The sequence below is a fragment of the Molossus molossus genome, unplaced genomic scaffold (assembly GCF_014108415.1).
Source record: "Molossus molossus isolate mMolMol1 unplaced genomic scaffold, mMolMol1.p scaffold_m16_p_24, whole genome shotgun sequence".
Taxonomy (NCBI): domain Eukaryota; kingdom Metazoa; phylum Chordata; class Mammalia; order Chiroptera; family Molossidae; genus Molossus; species Molossus molossus.
Genome location: NW_023425360.1, coordinates 12,068,624 through 12,091,027, shown reverse-complemented (window position 1 = coordinate 12,091,027; position 22,404 = coordinate 12,068,624). Strand labels below are relative to the sequence as shown.

Below are 22,404 nucleotides of genomic sequence, written 5' to 3'. Positions count from 1 at the left end.
AATCCCTGCGAGAAACCAAAGCAAGGCCTGAGCCATAGCGACCCCGACCCAAGCAGCTCTGTCTCTCTCTCGGGAGCCTCACGAGAGGAGTCGCTGTAATTGGATCCGCCCACTGTGACTTGCATGTTCACTGCGTCTACCACAAGCTGGACCAAGCAGATTGGGTGGCACGGCCTCGTCCCAAGCGGAACAGGAGGGGACATCCTGCGAGGACGGGGCAGTGGGCCGTGCAGGCCGGTGCAGAGCCCCCGCCGGCCCCGGCTCCTAAGCGCCTTTGCAGCCGAGATTACAGCAGTTCAGACGCAGCCACGCGCCTAATCCTCAGGGCAGACACCAGTGCAGGCGCAGGGGGGCTGGCCCGGCTTCCCCGGCGACAGGAAAGCACAGGGGAGACCCTGAAGTCTGGGCCGGGGCAGAGTCCGCAGCAGCCAGACGTCCAGTCCCACAGGTGCGCCACCTCCGGGCAGACAGGCCGTGAAGGGCAAGAGGCCCCACACTGGACGTGCCCCTGAAAACCCACCCTGACTAAGGCGTGAGTGGCAGAGGGTGGCTGCCGGCCAGACAGCACGGCCCAGGAGGATGTGGTCAGAGGGCTGAGCAGGAAGTCTGTCTGCGGAGACCGAGAACGTCACTGGCTGCCTGGCAGGGCTGGGGGCGGGACCAGCGGCAGGGCCACCAGCTGCATGTCCTTCCTGTGGTCAGCACTCAGTGACCGGAGCCCACCCCTCGCCCCCACAGCCAGGATTGCCACGTGGCCTGCACTTTGGGGCCATGGCCCTGTCTCCAAGCGTGGAGTCCTGGAGTCCTATGGTCCCCACGCGTGATGTCTCACGCTGGTCCAGGGACCGCGCTGGCCAAGTGACCCCACTGTCTGGAAGGGTGAGGATCAATGTCTACCCCTGGAGACAACACCCCCTCCTCCCACTCGGGGCAGGGCTCCCTCACACAACCACAGTGCCTGGAAGCCCAGCCAGCCCTACCCTGCCCTCCAAAAACATGTCCACGTGCCCAGCCGGTGTGGCTCAGTGGTTGAGCGTCAACCCTGCACCAAGAGGTCGCCGGTTCGATTCCCGGTCAGGGCACATGCCCAGGTTGTGGGCCCGATCCCCAGTGGGGGGCATGCAGGAGGCGGCCAGTCGATGTTCTCTCTCATCTATGTCTCTCTCTCTTTCTCTCTCTCCCTCTCTAAAAATAAATAAATAAATATATAATTTTAAAAAATATACACACTGTACTCTTCCTTACTGAGGAGTAGAAATGTCTGCTTTTTCTCCCGAAGGAAAAACTAAACACTGCCACAAAGTAAATGGCAATTATGCTGAGTGGCGGTAATTCCTCCTGTGAGCACAATGTGGCCACACTGGGTCTTCGCTGTCATCACACGGTCCAGGCTTGTCGTGGGCGTCAACTTCGCGTCCACAAGGCTTGCTGCCTGGGCGTCAACAAGCGGGATTTTTTTTTTTTTTTTTTTTTTGATGCTTGGATGATGCAGCGATTATACACGATGGATCCTAGAGCTGGATCTACCCCCAAACCCTGTGAGTGTTTGTGACCCAGTATCACAAAGAGGCCCAGGAGGTGCAATTGTAGCAGGGAGCCGGGGGGCGCTTGGACCTGGTTTGAAGACCCTCGATCTAGGGGATGCAAACCCGCCGAAGGGACAAACAGGGAGGTTATTCCGGGGAAACCCGGAGGAAGAGGCCCCGGAAAGTCAGTTCCGGTTCACGCCCACACTCAGTCCACACAAACACGCCCCTCGAACCGCCGGGAAAACCTTCTCAGCCTGTGCTTCAGTCTGTCCCTCTCCAAACGTAACACAGTTCTTCCGCTAGAACAGGGGCAATGAGACACGGTTCTGAAAAGCCCAATAGAAAAATACTGTTCACTGTTTTATTTTTCCAAATGAGCGACAGGCTATTTACAAATAAGCAGATCTCCAATGACGGACACGGAAATGGCCAATCTAGGACTGTCCAAGGTCTCCATGAAAACAAAAAATTTATTAAGGCACGTTTGATCCGTGAGTTTGAAACAAACTTTCTGGTGTAAGGACCGATTCATTTCACTTGAGTTCCTAAAACATGTGAGCACCAAAACTGTCAAAGAACACTTGATATTTAGTAAAACAGTAAGGAATGTAGAAAGGGGGGGGGGATGTTTTCCAAGGGAAATCTTTGGAGATCAGTTTACTGCAAATAGAACCCACTCAACACCCCGATACACACAGATACGAATGCCTACCGGGTAGGTGAGGAATGGCAGAGATCTAAACAGAGAATATCAAATAAATTAAAGGTATTTCAGATACAAAGGCTAAAACAAAATGGCAAGTAAAGAATGAAACGGCCGTCTCCACCGATGGAACACAGACAGGATGAAATGCACCAAAGCAAATACATTTTCCCCAACACTTTCTCCGGGGTGGGTTCTGGGTTCAGCTCGCGTCCATTTGATTCACGATCGGGATTCTTCTCTGCCATCCTAAAGATGAACATTTTATCCTTTGAGGAGAAGGGTCAGGAAGAGAGAAAATACCAAATCCTCTTGGAACTGAATGCCGGGTCCATTCGGGCCACACGAACAGCGGGCAGCCACGCCATCTCAGGGTGTCTTCCTCGCGCCCGGCGTGACCACAGTGAGCACGACCACGCCGTGGGGCGCGCTCCCGAAGACGTCGCTGCCACGTCATCACGTTTCCTTATTTTACAACTCCAACACCCAATGGCTTTCAAATAATCGTGGTGAAAAAGACAAACGGTAGACACGGTGAAATGTTAACAGTCGCGACAAAACGCTTACCAGTCACAGTGCTGCGTTACAATAACACTTGCGGGGACTCGTGTGTTCTGCCCTAGACGGTGGCAAAGGGGTCTGGAAAAGAAACGTTAACGACGACGACGACAACAACAACGACAACGACAACGACAGGTTTCGTTCATCATACTTCAAGTCGTGGTTAAGCAGATCCGCTACACAACGTCCCGCCAGGAAAGGGGTTCAGAGGCCGACATGATCACATTTCTGTTCAGAAAGCTCGACTGTCAAGGAGTCCTCGGTAAGAAAGTCACGTGTAAAATATATCCTTGTGGGGACTTCAAAAACTGAGCGTACAAAACATTTCTGAAAAATAAATTAGAGAATTAAAAACGTCGCTCAGCAGAGCTGGGCGTCAGGCCGTCCTCACGGAGCCGTTGGTGCTGCTGCTGCTGCTCCTCCGGTGACCCGGGTCGTTCTTCTCCAGCCAGAGCTCGGCCAGCTGCTGCGTGGACCCGTAGGTCGAGGCTTTGGACCCCAAGCACATTTTGTACTGCTTGGGGTCGAGATTGGGGTCGCAGAAGACGGGGTGATGGACGTGGACGACGCCCACCTCTTGGCTCCGGAACGTCTTCAGACCGGCCTGCACGACCTTGTTGAAGAGATCCACGTCCTCCAGCCCCCAGCCCTGGATGGACACATCGAAGCCGCCCACTCGGACCAGGTCGCCCTTATAAATACACGTGATGCCGAACCCATAGTTTCTCCAGAAGCCCGTTTTCTGGGTGAAGGCAAAATGGTTGTCACTGGGAACTTTCCCGCTGTACACAATCTTTGGGTCGTACTGGCTGAAGATGATGGGGAAGTAGATCTGCTGGCCCGGCACCGTGTTCGCGCGGCACCGCTGCAGGAACTCGGCCGTGAACACGAGGTCCACGTCGCAGAAGAAGAGCAGCGACTCGTTACTGAACTGGGAGGAGCCCACCTCGAGGGCCAGCGCCCTGGAGAAGTCCCCGGACACGGGCAGGACCTGCATGTCGGCCTTCGGGTAGCGGGCGCGGTAGTCCCTCAGGAGCTCCACCTGCTTGGCCTTGTCGGGGTTGGAGTCGGAGCTGAACAGCAGCACGAGCAGCTTGACGTTCTGGTTCGGGATGAGGCACGTCTTCTCGAAGTTCCCCATGAACCTCACGAACATGTCGAAACGCCCCGACAAGGGGATCAAGATGTTGATCTTCGTCTCTTTGGGTTCTTTGTGCTCGCTCTTCGACCCGGGGAGCTGGAAGGGGACCAGCTTCTTCAGGGAGTTGGAGAGGAAGGACAGGGACCCGGACTCCTGGTCGATCTTGCTGGCCAGCTCCTTGGCGTCCAGCTGCCTGTGCTCCACGAACTGGGTCTTGCTGAAGGTCTGCTGCAGGTAGGCGTGCCTGCGCACGGGCACCGTCACCTTCTTGCCCTTGTGCTTCTTGTAGAGCAGCAGCAGGTCCAGGATGTACTCGGCCCCGTACATGGGGTTCACCCGGCGGTAGCCGTACTGGATCTCCTTGAAGTCGATGACGCGCCCTCTGGTCTTGGCGTTGGCGTTGATCATCTCCATGACCTGCATGACAATGTCGTCCAGGGCCTCCCTCTGCGCCGAGTCCATGCCCCTCCGCGGGGGCTGGCCGTCGGCCGCCGAGTACAGGTACTTGCCCGTCAGAAACTCCCACTCCAGGATCTCCTCCCGCTGGTGGGGCTGGAACCGCACGAAGGAGGGCGGGACGCCCAGCTGCAGGTCCTCCTTGTGCACCTCGGCGTTGCTGTACCGGCTCATGAGCACGATCTCGCGGTGCAGCTGGATGGTGCGGTGCCGGAGCTCGGCGATCTTGCGGCTGAGCACGTAGCTGTGCAGCCTGTACTGGTAAGGAGGGTTTTTGTTGGGGTGCAGCGTGATGGCTCGGTGAATCTTACTATTATGGAGATCGCGGATGTACCCCTTTTTGTTCTGCTCGTAATTCTCATAAAAAAGCTGCTGCATCTATTAAGAGAGAAAAGACGCTGTTTTTAGTACTGGGTGACTGAGTGCCCCTCGATTTTTCTAGTTCCTGCACACTTCACAGAACCATCTAAATATCAGAGTCTCTCTGTATGTGCCACACAACCAAAGACCCCAGGGAAAGAAAGGCCCATCGACACAGTCCCGAGATCAGGAGAACACTGTGAACTGCGGTGGAAGGAAACCAGCCACCCCCAGCGATCAGAAATGGCGAGTGTCATTCTGCAGGCAGAGGGATAAAAACGCTTTCCCAGGAAGAAAGAGTATAACCCTGCAGCCCAAAGAATCCGCTGCAGCTCGAGCTTGGAAGACCCTGGGAACGCCTGTGGGCGGGAGAGGGTCTGTGCCCAGCGCCGGCCCCCCACAGTGTCGCCCGCGCAGGCTGAGCGTCAGGGAGGGCAGGCAATGCAGGGGCTGCACCTCCCCCCGACGCCCCCTCTGTCCTAGGAAGTGGGTTTGGGGGGAACAAAAGTTTGAGGTCCATCAGGCAAAAGGGTCTGCTCCCTCAAGTCCGAGAACAGACTCGATCCCGGGGACATTCAAGCAATGAGATGATGGCTGTCTAAGAACACCGACGGAGCCTTGTGGAATGAAGAACAGAAAATTGCAAACTTTGCAAACATTTTGAGATTGGCGCCTGATAAGTTAGTCCTGTTTCATTTATTGTTCATTCTTTGTCTTGCTAAATACTAACCCTTGAGGAGGTTGAGAGGGACTTGGATCGAGTTTATTTGCCTTTGGACTCATACTTTTTAAAAAAGTTTCTGAGCCCTGGCTGGTTTGGCTCAGTGGTTAGAGCGTCGGTCCTCGGACCAAAGAGTCGTGGGTTCAATTCCCCAGCCCTGGTTGGGGTCACGTGGGAGGCAACCAATCGATGTGTCTCTCTCGCATTGATGTTTCTCTCTTTCCCTCACTCTCTCCTTCCCTCCCTCCCACTCGATCTGAAGATAAATGGAAAAATATCCTTGTGTGAGGATTAAAAAAAAGTTTCTGTGTAGGTAGATGCAAACGTAAGCACTCACATGGGCTTCTTCTCAACTCATGTCTTAAAAAAAAAAAAGTTTTGAGCCACTGCAAACAACATAACAAAAAATATACAGATTAGCACTTTTACATCCCATTTTCTTTTTCTGTACACTACAAGCTGCCAATACGTAAAGCTAGTAAGCGTATAAAGAAAAGAAAGAACTTCCAAAGAACGCCTTCAACCAGAAAGAGCGGAGCGTGCCGGCCGCGCTCCGAACAAGGGCTCATGGGGTCACTGCTCACTGAATCCCGGGTGGCTTCCAGATGGCCAGCGCTGGCCTGTGACACCAGGCCGCCCTCCTCCCAGCACTGGTGCGGCCTGGCTCACGGCTCTGCGCCCCCACCTCTGCTGTGAGTTGGGTTTAGAGAGGGCCCGTCTGTGAACCGGGGCGCAGGCCCTCACCAAACAGGAGTGTGCCGACACCCTGACCTCGGGAAGGACGCAAACATCCACCACCGTCATCCCCGGAGTCCAGCTGGTGCCGGACACAGCCCGGGGTGCTCCGCCGCAGCGGACGAGCGCGTGATGCGTGGTCGGGTCTCTCAGCGTGGCCGGGTCGGGAAACTGCTGGATGACCTCGCTACAGCAGGGCGCGGTGAGGGCTGACACGACGCCACATCCGTGGGAACTAACGCGGCCCGGCCGGGCTCCTCCGACCAGGCCTGTTTCAGTGTGAACACGGGCAGCATGGTTGAGGGAAAAGACACCCTCCAGACATAGCAGGTGCTGTGTTTACTCTCTGCGGGACCAAATCCACAACTGACGTTTTACTCCTGGCCCTCGACCCGCCGCAGGGACAGAGCCCTGACTGACGTCACCGCGCCGGATCCGCGTCCCCACACAGCCTCAGGATGCGTTTCTGAGAGGCAGCAGAGGCTGCCGGAGGCCACGGCCCTCGCAGGGACGGAAGTCTAGGAGGGGTCGCCTGAGGCGCAGAGTGTGGGCGCCAAGGACACGGGTGAGTGAAAGTGACCGAGGACAGGCTTGCGGAGGGAGGCCTCGGCCGCCTGGGACACAGCAGGAGGTGCAGCCGCGGTGCAATCCTTGGTCCTCACGGGCACCCCGCTCAGCGCCGAGGTCTGGCTGAAAGGAGTTTGTGTTACGTTCTCCTTTCTCATTTTTAATGAAGAAATCTATTGCAAGCAAAGTGTGTGTGTGTGTGTGTGTGTGTGTGTGTGTGAGAGAGAGAGAGAGAGAGAGAGAGAGAGTGAGTTTGGGGGAGGGAGCAGTTCTTTGATTAAAAATAAGGTCAAGTCTATGCCCTGACTAGCTGGTGCCCCACACCCTGTGTCCCCCGCAGGGCTGACTTCGTACAACCTAAAGCCAGGACACACAGGGTTCAGCAAGGGAGCCACCGCCGGACAGGCTGGGGGGTACACACTGCTGTGACCTTAAGAAAAGGCTAAGCAAACTTTTATTGTTTTTATTGATGTTTTTTTAGAGAGAGAGGAAGGGAGATAGAGATAGAAACATTGATCAGCTGCCTCTTGCACGCCCCCTACTGGGGATCCAGCCTGCAACCCAGGCATGTGTCCTGACCGGGAACTGAACCGGGCGGGGCCTCTCAGTTTATGGGACCACGCTCAATCCACTGGGCAACACTGGCCAGGCTGAGCAAAAACAATTTTTATTTTTTTATCCTCACCTGAGGACTTTTTTTCCATTTTTGTTCAGATAGAGTGGGAGGGAGAGAGAAGATGAGAGAGAGAGAGAGAGAGAGAGAGAGAGAGAGAGAAACATCGACGTAAAAGGGACACATCAAGTGGCTGCCTCCCGCATGACCCCAACCAGGGCCGGGGACGAACCACAACTGAGGTATGTGCCCTTGGCCAGAATAAAACCTGCGACTTATTGGTCTGCGAGCCGATGCTCTAACCACTGAGCAAAACTGGCCGGGGCAAAACAAAACAAAACAATGTTTAACTTTTGTTAAATTTACTGTGGTAACTGGTTAAAAACAGTACGTATATTTCAGGAGCGCAGGTATACAGGATGACATCTGTATATTCTGTACTTAACTGCAGCCCCATCTCCTTCCATTACGTGTATCTGACCCCTTACTCGCTCCGTCCCCTCCCCCCCTCTGGTGGACACATTCTTTTGTCTGTATCTATAAGTTTGTTGGTTTGTTTATGTTGTTTTTCGTTTTATACCCCACATAGGAGTGAAACCACATGGTTCTCCTTTTCTGCCTTACTTCACTCAGCATGATACTCTCAAGACCCATCCATGTTGTCCCAAATGGCAGTAGTTCATCCTTTTTCATGGCTGAGTAGTATTCCCCTGTGTATATGAGCCACACTGTCTCTATCCACTCACCCATTGAAGAGCACCTGGGTTATTTCCATTGTGAATGATGCCACAATAAATGTAGGAGTGCACATATCTTGACAAATAAGTATTTTCAAAATTTTTTTTGGTAGATACCCAGTAGAATTGCCGGATCACATAGCAGTTTCATTCTTAATTTTCTGAGGGGCCTCCAGACTGTTTCCACAGGAGCGACACCACCACAGAATCCCACCCACCGTGCACGAGGGTTCCCACATCCTCTCCCACTTCTGTCATCAAAGCAAAGACGTCAACGATTTCACGAGGCCAAGTTAGGGAAGAATGCTGGAGAAATCATCTGCGACTCGTGACAGAGGCGGGAGGGACCGATGGAGCAGCGACAGCTGGGTGCCTGGCCCCTGGTCTCCCCATGCCACCGCCTGCACCTCAAGGGCAGCCCCGGCTGTGGGTGGTGAGTGACCCCCAGCCTGTCCTCTGCCCCCTGTGCTTTCGTCCGAGTTGGGCACCCTTCCCCTCTGCTCAGGGTATGTGAGCACTTTCCATTCACTTCGGCCTTGGCGGCACCTCGGGCATTTGCATTTGATTTTGGGTTAATCTGCAAAATTCTCCTCAAATCATCTCTCTTGATTTTGTTTTATTTTATTTATTTTATCTTTATTATTGGAAGTACTACAGAGATCCCCCCTTATTTCTTGGTTTGTTTTTAGCTTGATGAGTTTCTAGTTTTCTCTGTTACTTGGATTTTTCCTACCATCTGTGTTTCTTTAAAGATGTTGGTTGAGCCCTGGTCTGTATGGCTCAGCGGTTGGAGCGTCGGCCTGCGGCCAGAGTGTCCCGGGTTCGGCTTCTGCTAGGGGCACGTACAAAAATAAATAAATAAATAAATAAAAATAAAATAAAATAAAGATGTTGGTTGAGTCCGGCCAGTGTGGCTCAGTGCCCAGGCACCAAGAGGTTGCTGGTTCGATTCCTGGTCAGGACACATGCCCAGCTTGTAGGTCCGATCCCCGGTGGGGGGCGTGCAGGAGGCGGCCAATCGATGTTCTCTCTCACCCATGTTTCTGTCTCTTTCTCCCTCTCCCTTTCTCTCAAAAAATCAATAAAGAAAAAAAAAGTTTTTAAGCAAAGAGATGCTGGCTGACCGAGGAGGTATGCTGAGGGTGGGAGGAGACTGAGCCAATCCTCTGAACACCTCCACCTTCTACCTCTCCTCCCGCCCCTCAGGTCACAGCAGAACTGCTGCCAACCCGCCGCTCCCATTAGCAGGTGAGATTTAACTCCGGCTCCAGCCAAGCTCCTGGAGTGCACAGGAGCGAAGATCCCCATTCTTAACTGGGGTGTAAGCATATGACTAACAGTAAGTATTTAGCAATTTCCCCGGTTATAAAAATGAAACTATTATTCCTCTGGAAGAAAGTTAGAATGTAACAATTACAAAATAAAGGTTAAGAAATAAGACTAGATAGAGACATTTACTGCTTTTATGTGGATGATGAGCCTCAAGACCTTGGACAGGTCATTTGGAACCTGTTGGGGCTCATGTGAGACTAGCGGTTCCTTCGAGGTAAAGGATTCTTGGATCACCTTGGCCAGCGTGCTCAGTGGTTAGCGCATCGGCTGGATTCCCAGTCAAGGGCACGTACATGGGTTGCAGGTTCGATCCCCAGCCCCAGTCGGGGTGCGTGTGGGAGGTAATCAATCGATGTTTCTCTCCCCCCTCCCCCTTCCCTTCCACTCTTATCTAAAAATCAACGGAAAAATATCCTCTGGTGAGGATTGACAAAACAAAACAAAACAAAACAAGAATGAAAACACGGGTTGCCTCAATGTCAAGACGGGCACTGTCAGTGAGCTTCCAAGTAGCCATATCACAAGTTTTCCGTCTTTAAATTAACATTCTCATTACCTACAGGTAGGGATTCAGGACATGCGGCCACCCTACTAGGTCCCTTCTAATTAGTCTTCTGTAGGCTTTGCCCGTTTTCACCCAGTTAAGTTCAAGGTTTACCTGCTTTGTCTTTTCGAGACTCCATTCCAAAAAGTACAACTTTTATGGGAATTAAGCTGGGTCTCTAGTGGTAAAAATGAAAACTGTGTCTTGAATGATTAGGGTCAAAATTCTGAAATCTGAGGACCCTTCAGCAAAGTCTGACCCATTTCGAAAGAAGTGAGAAATAGGCCTGGCAAAGTAAACAGAAAGGCTGTCAGGGCGCTCAGACTCTGCGTGAAGACGAGCGAAGCGATGGAGCCGAGACCAGAAGGTCGGGGCCTGAGGGGTCACCGTGCCAGGGAAAGGGAAGCCCCTATGCCCCCATCAGCCTTCAGAAAACGGTCTCTGACCCCATCTCCGCTCTGTATGACGCGTGTCCGTGCGGGGGGTGCTCCCTTCCGCTTTCCGGACACCAGCCGCGTGTATGCTCCGCAGATAAGCACCGTGGCAGCGCTACCGAGCAGGACGAATGCGGTCCTATCTGCAAACCCACAGTCTTACGCAAACACGGCACCAAGTACTGACTGCTCACGTTCAAGGAAAATGCAAATGTCACGTACAAAGGACGGATAAGGGTGCACACAAGATAAGGCCGGGGGCGGGCAGCACTCAGCCCCAGCCCTGTGCCTGCTCACCAGGGCCCCCCCGAGGGCTCGCTCTAACGCCTGACTCAGCACAGGTGGTTGGATCGCGCTCACGACCCCATCTCTTGGGGGCTGACAAGCATTTCCCAGGTGTTCTCATTTCATCCGAGGAGGCTCGGGCGGATGTGCTCAGCAACCTGCCCTGTGCCCCATCACCACGGGCAGCTGGCCCCGGGCTGGCACTCGGCTCGGGGCACAGGGCACATGCTGAGCCCGGGGCTAGCCCTGTCCTGGAGCCCCCACTCCAGTCAGGGACAGGCCTTTGCCGATGAGCGGGGGACACGTGAGACCCGGTGAGAGGTTCGAGGAGACAAAGCGGGGGAGACAGAGAGGGGACCCGGTCGGGGAAGGCCTCCGCCACGGGACGTCTGAGCAGGGCCTTAGGGAAGCGTCCGGAGGTCACTGGAGATCCAAGACCAGAACATGCTGTCCTCCCTCCAGGGCAGCCGTTGTTCATCAAGATGACTCACCTAACTGCGGGCCACCTCTGGGAGCACCGGGCTGGGCCACCTGGCCCTGCTGCCACACCTGGCGTCCTCCCCGGCTCTCCGCGTGGCTCCAGGCAAGTCTCCGTCACGCGGCCAGTGTGGCCACGGCGAAGCCTGGGGCCAGCTGACGCCGTGCGTGTGCCTGCACGTGTGCGTGGGTGCGTGTGAGGGTTCTGATGGTGTAATCGATGAGGTTTAAGAGCTGGGAGTGATTGTGAACGAGCGTGGAAACCCCGTGGAGCCAGGTTTTGGTCACTCAAAGCGTCAGAGCAAGCCCGGGAGTGGGCAGGTCCCCTGCTGAATGTGGCACATTCCTGGCGCCGAGGAAGACCTGGCGTCGGCACCGTTTTCCACACCGGGGTGAGGAGAGCTTCCAGGAACCTCACTTCCGAGGGAACCCACTCCCCTGGCGCGGGAGCCCACAGCGGGCACGCGGGCTCTGTGGGCGGGGAGGCCGGGGGCGAGGGTGCCTCGGAGGAAGGTCCCTCCGGGAAGGGCCGGCTGCCTCCAGCACGGGCTTCCACACCCTCTGACCCTTCCTTCCCCTCCGCACAGCCCAGGGGGCAGGCCCGCCTCGGCTCGCCTCGGCCCTCCCCGGCACAGCAGCCTCCAAATGCCACCCTGCTCGTCCCTGGACGTGGAAATGACCCCAAGGGCTCAGAGCGCCCTCTGGGGACCGGCAGCAAAGCCGGTCCTAGCTCCAGCACTTCCGTCACCTTTCCGTCAGAAAAACGCGAGGCCACCCATTCCTAAGCAGACGAACGGAGACCCTTTGTCTTACCAGTGCAACAGGATGGAGACGTTCATTCTAGGAAAAGCCATCTCACCCTGTGCAGCACCCACAGGTGTCCCTGGGCACCCGGTGGGCAACGTGACGCGGGCGAGGTGACGGGCAACGCTGGGTCCCGCACCTGAAACGCCGGCCGAGTGAATGTCGCTGCGCACCCATGGCCGCGGGACCGTCTAGCCACCCATGTGCCTGTGTGTCCTTGCCCCCAGCTGACGCTCTGCACCGTCAAACCGTTCCCCAGGCGCCAGACAAGCACAGGAACTGCGTCTGGATGTCAAGCGCCAAGGGATCTGCTCAGCCGCAGCCGGACTTCCACTCCCCCTCGGACCAGAGCCACGCAGACGTGGTCCCGGCCCCCGCGCACCCTCTCCAACCCCGCCTCTGTGCCTAGGTCTGGCAGAGCCCGGGAGGGGAGCGGGTGCTGCGGGAGCCCCTGCAGTCACGCTTCCGCTCTTAGGAGGCCAGCGCTGAAGGCCGCATCCACTCCCTCGCCCCAACGCTCCGGCCAGGCCCCAGTGTGCGGCTAACAGACGGGCTACGGGGACGGGAAGGGGATCGTGAACCGAGTGGACGCTGGCACAGAGCTCGTCGTGAGCCTGCGCTGTGAACCGTGTGATTTTTTAAAAATCCTCACCCGAGGATAATTTTTTTTTTATCCTCACCCGAGGACACTTTTTCATTTTTTTTTGTTCAGATAGAGCAGGAGGGGGAGAGAGAGAGAGAAACATCGATGTGAAAGGGACACATCGACTGGTTGCCTCTTGCACGACCCTGACCAGGGCCGGGGACTAAACCGCTATCGTGGTACGTGCCCTTGGCTGTAATCGAACCCGGGACTCTTTGGTCCGAGGGCCAACTCTCTAACCGCTGAGTCAAACCGGCCAGGCCGCTGTGTGACTCTTACAGTGCCACCTTGTGAAATATTTAAAGTACTTATGACTGTTTTTTTTAAATTATTTTTTATTGACTTTTAGAGAGAGAGAGAGGAAGGGAGAGGGAGAGAGAGAGAGAAAGAGAAACATCGATGAGCGTGAACATCGACTGGCCGCCTCCTGCCTGCCCCCCACTGGGGATCGGGCCCACAACCTGGGCATGTGCCCTGACCGGGAATTGAACTGCTGACCACTTGGTGCGTGGGCTGATGCTCAACCACTGAGCCACACTGGCCGGGCAAACCTTTTTTTTTTCCTCTTAATTATCAGAAAGCAATATGCGTTCATTATAAAATCCTGATAAAACAAAGACTCACCTATAAACTTACCCTTGCTGACATTTTAAAAAAAATCTTGTTCTCAGGCACATACTCACATGCCAGGTGAGTAAGAAAGCTCGCTGCACCCTGCCAACTACCCCGCGTGTAACTGACAGGTACGGAGGCCTCGCTGAACGTCATGGACGCGCCCTCTGCAGCAAAACGATGTATAACGAACCCCCCCACCCCCTCACAGGCTAACAGTCCAGACAAGAGTTAAGTCCCTGCCACACGTCATCATGTTATAGTGAAATGATGTTATTCGAAGTCCTACTGTGCACCATGTCTGAGCAGTAATTCTGCTTGTGAGCATCTTACTTTCCTGAAATAGCTCACAACACTAACTGCCAAATAAAATTAGGCTCACCTCCTACTTGTCAATCAGGACTTAGCCAAAGAAAGAGACGCTAAGATCATATGCTGTAAGCAAAGCACACATTAAGTAAGTCACGTGTCAACCAAAGGCTAGAAGTGCACATTCTGTTCATAAACAAACTGTGTGAGTGTTGGGGGGAGGGGGGTTAGATAACAAGAGAGAATTTCACATAGATTCAAATACAAAGTATACACTTAACCCAAAACGGTGACTATAAATTACGTACAAATATACCAAGTGAGTGTATATGTGAAGGAAGCCTACTCTCACTAAACAATGTAAAACTTATAAAACCCCACGGGTGTGAATTATACGAGAGGAAATGAACACTGCCCGGCCGGTGTGGCTCAGTGGGTGAGCGTCGACCCTGCACCAAGAGGTTGCCGGTTTGATTCCCGGTCAGGGCACATGCCCAGGCCCAATCCCCAGTGGGGGGCATGCAGGAAGCGGCCAATCGATGTTCTCTCTCATCCATGTTTCTATTTCTCTAAAATCAATAATAAAAAAAAATTTTTTTACAGGAAATGAAAACCCCTTCCCCAGCCACAGCACGGTGACGCCATCAAGTAGCGTCACGTACTGAGATGCGTGACCAGCAGTGCAGAATAAATGACAGAACAATGAGCCCATATGAGCAATAGAAGCCCAACTTAAACGTGAATGCTCTCGTGTATTAGGCTGACCCCTCAAAACTGGGCCACACTGGGTAACCCTAGCGTATTCCTTGAACACAGAGAAGCATGGTTAGTTTTAATGATTTCAGTCTTTGATTTAGTTATTCACAAATATGTAGCTATGTAAATACTCAAGAACCACAAATTTTGCTTTTCTTCCCAAAGGTAGTAGCATTAATCCAATCTGAGATTCACCCTCAAATTATTGATCAACTTAACAGCAAGCCCATTAATTATATCCCTTCTATTACAGCCAGAACCATTTTCCAGAAGAGAAAATTTTAGGAGAAGTACCTCAGGACGCCCCAAATTATGGCATTTATATAAATTTAAATAGAAAGAACATCGTGCAATTCAGCAAACAGAACCAAAATCTAAAAACAGAACATGCGATGACCAGTTACTAACAGGCGAGGGTCCCTGCCCATGGACATGCTGGTCCGAAGCCTCATTCCTATTTGGGTCTCAAATGAGGAGCCTTTTAACCTCTAAGTCCAATGAGTTGTGTTGTGCAATTATATTTCTTCACTATCTGACCTCAGTACGCTGCGGTGGTCCCCAAAAGTGACATCCAGACGTCTTCCACTCGAACCTGAGAAACAAAACCCCACAGGCCGTTCTGAACCCACTCTGACGTAAGAATCTCTTTCAGTCTCGTGACGCAGGCTGTGACCCGACCGCCAGCATCTGTCCCGCCTTCCTCCGTGGTGACAGGCGAGGCCTGGCTCCGGCTGCCCGCCTCTGTCCAACTAGGTGTGACCACACCCACGTTCTCGGACGTGAGTGGAGCCACACGCTCCGCTTCTCAAGGTCGGCCTGTCTCCCAGGCTCGAGCATCCTGACCACGCAATTTTGGACGATATTACAGGCAACTCTGGAGAAGCAAAACCGAATAGGCTGGGTCCCGAAATGACCCGAGGAATAGAGACCAAGCCATCCTGTAATACCGACCCTGGACCATCACTCGAGAGAGGAACGAATGTCGCTCTGCACTGAGAGAAATGAACATCTCAGGTGACTGGTGCGGTGTGTGGCCGCCAGCAGGTCATAGACCAGAAACCTGCCCACTGCACAGCAGCCCAGGAAGGAACAGCGGTGCAAGCCGCCTGCAAGGCAGTATCTCTCCCAGGTGCAGGAGCGGCCACGGCTCTCTGAGCAGCACTGCACACATCACGCCAGGAGGTCTCAGCCAGCCCCAGGTATTAGTCCCACTGCACACATCACGCCAGGAGGTCTCAGCCGGCCCTGGGTATTGGTCCCACTGCACACATCACGCCAGAAGATCTCAGTCGGCCCTAGGCATTGGTCCCACTGCACAGAGAAAAGCTTGGGGAAACTGGCCAAGCGATAAGCAAACAGCGAGGGAAGATCTAAAACCCTGCCGTGTGTGACCGGAGCAGAGCCTGGTGAACCACGGCCCATGGGCTCACACGGTGCAACTCCGGCCGGTCTTCTGGGACCACAGCCACACTCGTGTGTGTAGCTGACGCCTACGGCTACTTTCACTGGGACAAGGAGGGACCCTACGGCCCAGACGTCTACTATATTTACAGTCTGACCCTTGGCGGAAGAGCCTACTGACCCTGATCCGGAGGCAGGCCCCCCCCAGCGCCCCCACCCGCCGGGTGTGAGCCAGGCATGTGCAGGCTTTGCCCAAACAGAGCCTAAACGTGGTGACCTTCTCTGGTCAGGTCACCGTCCCGGCCACAGCTCAGGTGTCCCTGCTGTGCCAACCACCGCTCCTGACCGGCCCAGGCCATCTCCCTAACACAAGACACCCCTTACATCTGTGGGAGCCCCGCCTCTGGCCCCCCGCCTGTTCAATGCCAACAGAACCCCTTCCCAAAAAGGTAAATTCAAAACAAAAACCTCCCGTAAGCTCTTTAAGCGCATCTGATTCAAGTGAAAGTACCACCGCCAGAAGCAGACGGGACAAGGCGTCCGATTCCGCTGGCCACAGGCAGTCTACGTCTGCCCTTCGGTTTTGTGCGTAGAAGGCAATTTCGACAAACCAAAAACGGACCTAGTGCTCCCCCAAATAGAACCCCCCGAGACCACGGACAGCAGGGCAGGCACATTCTGTCTGTTTCTAACCCGGATCTCAGCGTCAGCAGCAGCTGCCATCGGAACGGGTCGCCGAAGCGCCTGGACGTCCCACGACGAGGAAGAGCGAGTGGTTCCGTTCGCGCAACAGGAACTCGGGGAACACCCGCGAGGAGCCAGGCGCAGGGGTCCAATCCTTTCCCGCAGGGTGGGGACCGTCCGTGAACGCAGTACCAGCTCCCACCACACGCTCACCAAGTCAGCCTGACCAGATGGAGCAGCTAATTTGTCGGCTGATACATTTGTATGGCCCGACAATGATGTTATAAATATCCCAATGGCCCCTGGCAGAAAAACAGGTTCCCCACCCCTGCGCGAAATGGATATTCGTTAATTCCAAATACTCATCGCCATTCAAGCGATCATCTCGGCTGAATAAGGCGAGACGCCGCTGTTTGTAGTCATTTCACGAGCCAGCGTACTTCTGGAATTCTCTTTCGGTTTTTATGTGTTTCCATGTAAAAAAAAGAAGAGAAGTTTTGCCTTGGCCAGTTTGGTTCAGCGGTTAGAGCATCGGTCTGCGGACCGAAGGCTCTCAGGTTCAATGCCGGCCAAGGGCACGTACCTGAGTTGCAGGTTCGATCCCCAGCCCTGGTTGGGGTCGTGCAGGAGGCAACCAGTCAAATGTGTCTCTCTTACATCGATCTTTCTCTCCCGTCCTCCCACTCTATCTAAAAATCAATAGAAAAAATCCTCAGGTGAGGATTAACAAAAATAAAAATAGTAAATAAATTAAGGGCGTTTTGACCCAAAGAACGCCAGCTATAAACAGAATTAGGGCCTTGTGCCGTAACATCAGACGTGACCGTGAGCAGGCGTCCACAGAGCCGAGAAGCTGCGTGCTTTGCTCCCCACGAGCCGTGTGTCCCCGAGCGGGTCTCACGGAACTATGGGGGTCTCACGGAACTATGGGGGTCTCAGGAACTGTGAAGTAAGGGCGCTGAACGTGCAAGTCCCCTCCAGGGCTTCAACTCTGGGCAAATTAATAGTATGAGCAGGATTAAGGGTCACTCGAAGACTGTTCTTGAGCACAATGAAGACAGGCATGGACAACGGTCCCTGGCTGCTCCCGCCTACCTGCATCTTTCCGATGCTCCCGCTCTGTGCAGCCCACCGGCCAGCTCTCTCCTGCCTTCCCCGCCCTCCGCCTTCCCCTGGTTTGGTCCTGCCGGGCCGACTCCACGATGGAGCTCGTCAGGTCCTTTACTGGCTGGCAATTCAATCCGCCCAAAGAAGTGCTCTGTGCTGTCCCCAGGTCCCGCCCATTCCAGCCACCTCCAGCGGCCCAATCCGTGGCAGCTCTGTGGCCGGGCCGGCAGGTGCCCTCTCCAGGTGTGGAATCTCCCCCTGAGATCGCCCCCGGGGTCAGTTCTGCCCACCTGGGACTCATGTGTGCGGAGCGGGGCCTCAGAAAGACGAGCCCATCACCAGCGCCGTCAGTCCCAGCCTCGCTCCCTGATGCCCTCCGACTCATCCGATGCATTCGGCGGGGAAGGGGGCTCCTCCTCTACAGGACGCTGGCGTGGGGTGTGCAGACGGGATTCCCGGGGAGCTCTGGCTGACACCAGCCCAACCAGACGGGAAGGACAGCGAGGAGGACTGTCCTTCCTTTCCCGCTTCAGCCCGAGAGAACTGGAGGCTGCCTTGTGCCCTCCCGGGGGTGAAGGGGGTCAGAAGTGCCCTCAAGCCAGCACGCCAGCCAGGGCCCCCCCAGCTCAGGACCACCCGGCCTCTGCCAGCACAGCTTGCGACGTGAGCTGCGGCTGTGGCGACTCCGGAGGCTGCCCGCAGGGCGGGCGAGGGCATCGGTGACCCGGCAGCCCTCCTGACCCCAGCTTAGGATGTCGTCGGGTTTTTCCTTTTGACTTTAAAAGGCTGATTTATAAACAGTAGTCTGCATGCGCAGGCCCTTCTGGAGAAGCAGTGAAGATGACAAAATGAGGACCAATAATTTAAAAGGCTCTATTTACCTGAAACCGAGCAAGGAGAAAACACAGCAGAACAAAACAAAGAACCCCCACAGTGTCAGTGAGATACATTGTTTCTGCGTTTAGACAGTTTTATTTCCTACCAGCATGAACCAGCAATAATTTTGGGGGAAATGCCATCATCTTTGGGTTGAGAGAGGCCGTAGACCTAGACTCCAGGTTTAAAAAAATCCCTTTTAGCCCTGGCCGGTTTGGCTCAGCGGTTAGAGCATTGGCCTGCGGTCCCGAGAGACCCGGGTTCAGTTCCCACTAAGGCATGTACCTCGGTTGCAGTTTGTCCCCGGCTCTGATCAGTCGTGCGGGTGGCAGCCACTCGATGTGTCCCTTCACATCGATATTTCTCTCTCTCTCTCTTCCTCTCTCCCCCTCCTACTCTACCTGAACAAAAAATGAAAAAATGTCCTCGGGTGAGGATAAAAAAAAAAAAAATCTCCCTCTTACGAGTGTTGGTTAATATGCAAAAATAAAAAGCATGTGATACCAGGATTCAGTAATGGCTATTTTCAAGTAATGGAAAGGAAGAAAAAAACCCCACAGATTAATTGTAATAAGAATTGTTTAGCCCTGGCCAGTCTGGCTCAGAGGTTGGATTGTCGGCCCTCGGACCAAAGGGTCACAGGTTGATTCCCAGTTAAGGGCACGCACCCGGGTTGTAGGTTCGAACCCTGGTCGGGGCTCGTCCGGGAGGCAACCAATTGATGTGTCTCTTTCACATCCCCTGCTCCAACCTTCCACTCTTTAAAATTCAATGGAAAAAATATCCTTGGGTGAGGAATAAAAAAATAAAAAGTATTAATTGCAAAGGGAAAAACAGTAATTTTCGGTGAGGACTCCCGAGGTGAAGCCTGCTCACCGATGGCCCCAGGACGCCGTGTGCCACCTGATGGGAACACGCACTGCGAGGGACCCGTCACTCAGCCGGGGACCCGCAGATAAGCCCAGGCTGAGCCACCCTGGACAACAACTGGCTGGCACTTTCTGACAACGTCAAGGTCACGAATGGCAAAGACGAGGTCAAAGTTAAAAGACTTGTCAACTAAACACTTTGTGTGACCCTGGACCGCACCTGGAACACGAGTGTTAGAGGGTTTGTCTTTCTTTCTCTTTCTCCCTCTCTCTCTTTTTTTTGCCTTGAAGGACGATATGAGGAGCTGGGAAATGTAAACAGAATCTGTAGATGAGATAACAGAGTTATGTCCATATACATTCCGACTCTGGCTGTTACACTGTTCGTGCAGGTGGAAGGCCCGTTCTTAGGAGGCGCACCCTGAAGCACTCGGGGGGCACAAGGGGCACTGGGTCTGCGACTCCCTCTCCAAGGGCTCAGGGAACAGTCACACGGGAAGAAAAACGACCCAGCGGACACAGTGAGTTCATCGGGAAACTGGGTGAGGGGTACGGGAGTTCTAGATACAATTCTTAAAATTGTTCTAAGTCTAGAATTATTTCAAAATTTAAGAAACGGCCAAAACAGTGGTTGAAATGAGTGATAGTGTAACACTGTGTACTCCGTCACCAACAAATAAATCATGAGGGTGTGGTAAGAGAGTTCTTAAAGGTTCTTCGGCTGTTCGGAGATTTTCGAAGCAGAAAGTAAGAAGCTTTGAATCTGAGATCCGTTTTATTGAACTAAGGTTTCAATATTTTACCTTCGGACTTTTCCCCCTTTTCCTTTCCTTTTTTGTTTTTTATTAAAGGAAGCAACACGGCAATATCTCATTCTAGTCTTTGAGGTTTCCTGGACAAAAATCTGTTACTATTTCTGTCTCTAATTCCTCCTTTTTTGCCTGCTGTGCTGTGGGCATGACATCAACTTATTATAACCAATAATTTACAGTGACTCCTAGTCACTAAATTACACCACCACACTGATGACTCAGAGGGGAAAAAGACCGGCACGGACCACCAAAACCAGCGTACTCATCAGTTTAAGAAAAAGCCTGGTCCTTATACCTCCCCTTGTTATAAACAAAGGAGCTATCGATCTACATGGGTTCTACCAGGTTTCCCGGCAGCTGGAGAAGACAGACAGTTCTACCAGGTTTCCAAGGCTACCTGCTGGGGGACAGACACTCAAACCCAAGGGGAGCCGTGTGACATTTCTATAGGTAACTATGGGTATGAGCCGTTCGGACATTCGGACCCACAGACTCACAGACCCACGTATGTGAATTCTACTCAAGGTGACAACCTTTCATCTTGAAGGTGGTTTCACAACTGACTCTGGCCCCGGAACCCCTGGTCCAGTTCTATTTTCTACGGCAAGTACCTATAGCTAGCTGTGTGCTCCACCCTTAAATATTTAAGGGCATGTGATTAAAAAAAAATTTTTTTTTAATTTTTATTTTTTCCTCATCTGAGGACATTTTTCCAGTTTTGCTCAGTTAGAGTGGGAGGGAGAGAGAGGAAGAGACAGAGAGAGAGAGAGAAACATCGATGTGAAAGGGACGTGAGTGGCCGCCTCCCGCACAACCCCAACCAGGGCCGGAGATGAACTGCAACCGAGGTACGTGGCCTAGACCAGAATCGATCCCACGACTCACTGGTCCGACTCACTGGTCCAAGGGCTGACACTCTAACCACCAAGCCAAACCAGCCAGGGCGGGCACGTGATTTTTTATGTGCGTTACATAGGTTGGCACGACTGAAGAAGTCTGATCACACAACCAAACCCAGGTCCACTGTCCCTTCTCCCCCAAGCAGTCTCAGAGCCGAGAGAGATCCGGGGAGCACACTGAGACCACCGGGGTGCGGTGAGGCCTGGTCAAGAGGAAAACCGAACGGGGCTCCTATCAGGGGAGCCGATTCCCAGGCCCTCGAAATCAACACCAGCTCATAGCACACGGCTCACCACAGAGATGCGGTTCCAGCCACCCCACTAGGGGCAAGTTACCGAAATGCTTGACCAAACAGAGCAGGCTCATTTTTAAGCTGATAATTTAGTACGGCCTGTGAATGATGTTATAAATGTCCAAATGGCCCTTGGCAGAAAAAAGGTTCCCCACCCCTGCATTAGAGAAAGCAGCTAAGCCACTGACCCAAGGTGTGGAGGACCTCACAATATCTCGACGGGAGCAGCAGCCCCCACGTGGGTTGCTTTAGAAACATCAGCGAGTCGATCCGTTTGGGGGGCTCTAACGAGGCAGACTGGTGTCCTAGGAGAAAGGTGTGGAACAGAGAAAGACGGATGTGGGCAGACCTCACACATGTAACACTCCCGAAAAAGAAATGAGCACGTAGACCATGCACTGCAAGAACAGGGTGTTCGACCGGACAGTGGAGCAGGAAGGCTGGGGGCAGAGGAGACTGGTGTTGGGCCCCATCGGCGCAGTAGCTGCAGAAAAGGGGAGCACACACTGATAAACTGCGAGAGGTTTTCTCACGTCCACACAGAAGTGCCCCTCACGAGGAGGGCGTGACCTCTCCCACAGGGCCAGAGGCACAGCCTAGAGCAGCCCCCTGGTAAATACCCAAGGGCTCCTCTCCTTTGTAATCTTAAAAAGTCACCCAGATCTGCCTTATATCTCTGCTGTCCGTGTCCGTCTCGTCGTAAAAAGGTCTTTCCCTCTCTAGCCTGGCGTGAAGTGGACACTGGCCGTGTTCACCCTCCGACGGCTCAACACCACCCTCGCAGACCTGGACGCGGCTTCCCGAGCAACCTGCGCCACAGCGAGCATTTCACTGAACAGAAACGCGACCAGGCAGAAGAAAACAAAACCAAAAGCAAAGAGACCAACTTACAGGGGCAAAAAGACCGAAACAAATCTCGTCTGTTTCTCAGGATGAGTCCACTCCCGGCAACTTGTTTTATATTAACGTAGCATTTACAGTCAAAGAGAGAAAGAAACCACTCACTGCCTAAAATGGAATACAAGGCTTTTCTTCTATAGTTCATTTTTGGAAACAAAAAAAAAAACCTTTGGCTGAACGAAGAGGAAAGAGTTACACCCACACAAAACTTCAGAACGGGAGGACTCAGCATCACCAAATGCTT

The 22,404-nt window shown here is 53.5% G+C and overlaps 1 protein-coding gene across 1 annotated transcript in view; it reads right to left on the bottom strand.

Moving 5' to 3' along the window:
- Nucleotides 1-1,876: 1,876 nt before the first annotated feature.
- CHSY1 (chondroitin sulfate synthase 1) overlaps nt 1,877-22,404 on the bottom strand; it is a 49,744-nt gene continuing 29,216 nt past the window's right edge. Inside the window, exon 3 of the mRNA XM_036277860.1 lies at nt 1,877-4,768. Within this exon, the coding sequence (XP_036133753.1) occupies nt 3,170-4,768 (1,599 nt within the window). The 3' untranslated portion in view covers nt 1,877-3,169. The remainder of the gene's footprint in view (nt 4,769-22,404) is intronic.